This window comes from Choloepus didactylus, chromosome 6 (assembly GCF_015220235.1).
Source record: "Choloepus didactylus isolate mChoDid1 chromosome 6, mChoDid1.pri, whole genome shotgun sequence".
In the NCBI taxonomy this organism is placed as follows: Eukaryota; Metazoa; Chordata; class Mammalia; order Pilosa; family Megalonychidae; genus Choloepus; species Choloepus didactylus.
The window spans coordinates 19,402,938-19,406,392 of record NC_051312.1 but is presented as its reverse complement, the minus strand read 5'-3'; the positions used below and the strand labels follow the sequence as shown (position 1 = coordinate 19,406,392).

Genomic DNA, 3,455 nt, shown 5'->3' with positions numbered 1-3,455 from the left:
GCATCCATCTTTAGAAACAGAATCCTAATGTTATCAAGGAGGGAATATGCCCCACTAATAACTACCTTTCCCAGTTTCCCTTCAGACAGTGCAACCATGTGACAAAGTTCTGGACAATGAAACAAATGGGTGTTACTGACTATTATTAGGAGGCCTACCAAAAGTGGGGGGCAGAGAGTTAGCATTTTCCCCATTCCTTCTGCTTTCTTCTTTGAACATGATGGTGATGGCTAGTGCTCCAGCAGCCATCTTGGGGCAAGAAGCAGTTGTGAGTAGGAGCCATGCACAAAGGGTGCTGGGAAGGAAAGATAGAAGTCACCTGGATTCCATTGTTTTCATGGAGCCTCCACACCAGTGCTGAATATTTCCAGACTTATTTTGTTTAACATAAGAGAAAAAACCTTAAGAGTTTACGGGTTGTGGTCAGTTCTCTGTTTCTAGGAGCTGAGGCAATTCCTAATGGGTATGGGGGACTTCCCAGAAGAGGAATTTAGCCCAGTGTGAGTTTTCCAGGGCCTAGAGGCAGAAGAGGGATATTTGAGGGCAAGAGAAACCCTAACAAGAAACTAAATGGGAAACCAAGGGACAAAGTCCGGTAGCCAAGATGATCAAGGATTTTCATGTTTTCTGAAATAAAGTGGAGAAGTGTGTGCAGGGGATTCCACCATAATTCAGAATGCCTTGGTGCTCTTTGATCTATTTTATGACCTTCCAGTGAGACCTACAACTAGTTAATTAACCTCTCAGATTCTTTTTTGCTTATCTGAGAATTGGGGATAGCACCTGGCTTACCCTAATGTATTAGTTTTCTGGGGCTGCCATACCAAAGACCACAGACTGGGTGGCTTAAAGCAATGGAAATGTATTGTCTCACAGTTCTGGAGGCCAGAAATGTGAAATCAAGGTGTTGGAAGGGCCACGCTCCCTCTGCAGCCTCCAGGGGAGTATCCTTTCTGGCCTCTTCCAGCTTCTTTCAGCCCCAGGCTTTCCTGCCCCTGTCTGTGTCAGTGTGTCCACGTCCAAATTTCCCTCTTCTTTGAAGGACACCAGTCATATTGGACTTAGGACCCCCCTAATCCAGTATGACCTCATTGTAATTAATTACATCTGCAAAGATTCTATTTCTAAATAAGGGCATATTATTCTGAGGTTCCAGGTGGACATGAACTGTGGGGAGGTCATTAGTCAACCCAGTACACCAACCTTACAGCATTTGGTGATGGACAAATGCAGGAATGAATGTGAAAATATTTTGAATAAATGTGGATCCCCTTCTATCAGTACTTCTAAATCATTTGTTTACCTTTTTTTTGTAGTATTTTCCCGTCTATTACCTGTATTTTGATTTTTTAAGGGCTCTTCTTAAAAACTATGTTTATTTTTTTTTAAATTTTTTATCAGAATCTTGAAAGGCAACATAAAAATTGAAATGAAAACAACATAACATTATTAAATGCTAGCTAGTTACTATTTACTGCCCTGTTTTCATGGGAAAACTGAGGGTAAGGGGTGCTATGTAACTTGACAAACACAGATGTCGAGGGAGGGTATCACCCAAAGGCGGTGTGTCTTCAGATGTGCCACCTCCAAGGCCCATGTTCCCTCCTATACCATTTTATAATTCCATGATCCAGTCTCTCCCTACATATTTCAGAATTAAGGAAAACAGGGCCCACTGTCCATTTGTGAGATGCAGACATCAGAAAGAGGCAGTATAGTGTATTGCTTGAGAACATGATTTCTGGAGTCAGACTGCCTAAGCTCAAATTCTAGCTCGTATCAGCTTTGTGACTTTGCACAAGTTATTCAGCTTTTCTGTGGCTCAGATTCCTCATCTGCAAAATGGAAATAATAATAGTAACCATATCACAGGTTGTTGTGAAGAAGAGATGAGTTGATGCGTGTAAAGCATTTAGGATAGTGCTGGCACATATTAAGCTCTATGTAAGTGTTAATATTATTCATGCCATATGTTGTAGCTACCATGTTATGGCTTGGGGTAGAATGCTCCATGCTGGGTTAGGAAGACAGGCTTGCCAAGGCATCTCCTCTTCAAAGCAGCCTTCACATCTTTATTCCTGAGGCTGTAGATCAGAGGGTTCAGCATGGGGATGACTACAGTGTAGAAAACAGACACTGCCTTGCTCTGCTCAGTGGAACTGTAAGAGCTTGGCTGAGCATACATGAAGATGATGGTGCCATAGTAGATGGAGATCTGGGTGAGGTGGGAGGCGCAGGTGGAGAGTGCTTTGCTCTGGGCCTCCAGTGAATGCATCCTGCAGATGGTCACCAGGATGTAGGCATAGGAGACCAGGATAATGGTAATGGTGAAGAGGATTATCAGGGTAGAAGATGAGGCGATGATGGTCTCAACCTCAGTAGTGTCTGTACATGCAAGTTGGAGCAATGGGGATATGTCACAGAAATAGTGGTTGATGACGTTGGGGCCACAGTAGGGAAGCCTGAAGATGCTCCCAGTCAAGAAAGCTGAATTGGCAACTGAAGCAGCATAGGTGGCTGCCACCAGTTGAACACAAAGATGCTGGGACATGATGGCATGGTAGATGAGAGGGTGGCAGATGGCGGTGAATCGGTCATAGGCCATGATGGCCAGCAGCAGACACTCAGCAGTGCCATGGAGACTCATGAGGGCCAACTGGACCACACATTCTGCAAAGGGGATGTACTGGCCTGAGACAAGGAAGCTCTCCAGCAGCCTGGGGGTGTCCACTGTGGAGAGGGAGGAGTCTACGAAGGAGAGGACACTCAGGAAGAAGTACATGGGTGTGTGGAGTTGTGGGTCTATGTGGATCAGAGTGATCATGCCCACATTGCCCAAGAGGGTGACTGAATAGATGAGCAGGAAAAATGCAAAGAGGATGCCCTTGAGCTCTTCCAACTCTGTAAGCCCCAGCAGGAGGAACTGGGTGACTTGGGTGCAGTTCTCCCCCATGGCACTCCCACCCCTGCAGAGAGACCAAATAAGTAACGCTTGTACTCTAGAGGCAGGCACAGTGTCAGTGCCTGAGGCTTTTTTAATGTCCTTCCAGAATGGATAGTGCCAGAGAAAGTGGGGAGTGGAAACTGGCATGAATTAAACATGTACTCTGAGTCATGCAGTTTGTTAGCCCATTTCCTAAACATTTATTTAAGCTTCATAGACACTGTCTGATGTAAATATCATGCCCATTCATATATAGTGAGATTCAGTTTGTCCAAGGTCAGCGAGCTAGTGCAGAAGGAAACTGGAATTAGAACTCACTCCGTTCAAATAATTGTATACTTACTATGTAGTGATAACCATTTTCTGTCTCCAAATTTCCTGTTAAATAGGGAACTGGCATCAGAAGTGGCTGATGGAGGCTTGGGGTGGGAATAAATGAAAGGACAAATTTGGGCCCTATTTGTCAGGAAAGACTCCAACAGTGCCATTTCTGAGGCCATGCACACAGAAA

General features: G+C 44.6%; 1 protein-coding gene across 1 annotated transcript; it reads right to left on the bottom strand.

Annotated features, from left to right (window-relative positions):
• Positions 1–1,987: 1,987 nt before the first annotated feature.
• LOC119536655 (olfactory receptor 8U9-like) lies at positions 1,988–2,953 on the bottom strand. Its single transcript, XM_037839491.1, has 2 exons — positions 2,394–2,953; positions 1,988–2,312 (listed from the first exon to the last, which is right to left on the bottom strand). Exons 1-2 carry the CDS (start codon positions 2,951–2,953, stop codon positions 1,988–1,990), a joined length of 885 nt encoding a protein of 294 aa, XP_037695419.1.
• Between the last annotated feature and the right edge of the window lie 502 nt (positions 2,954–3,455).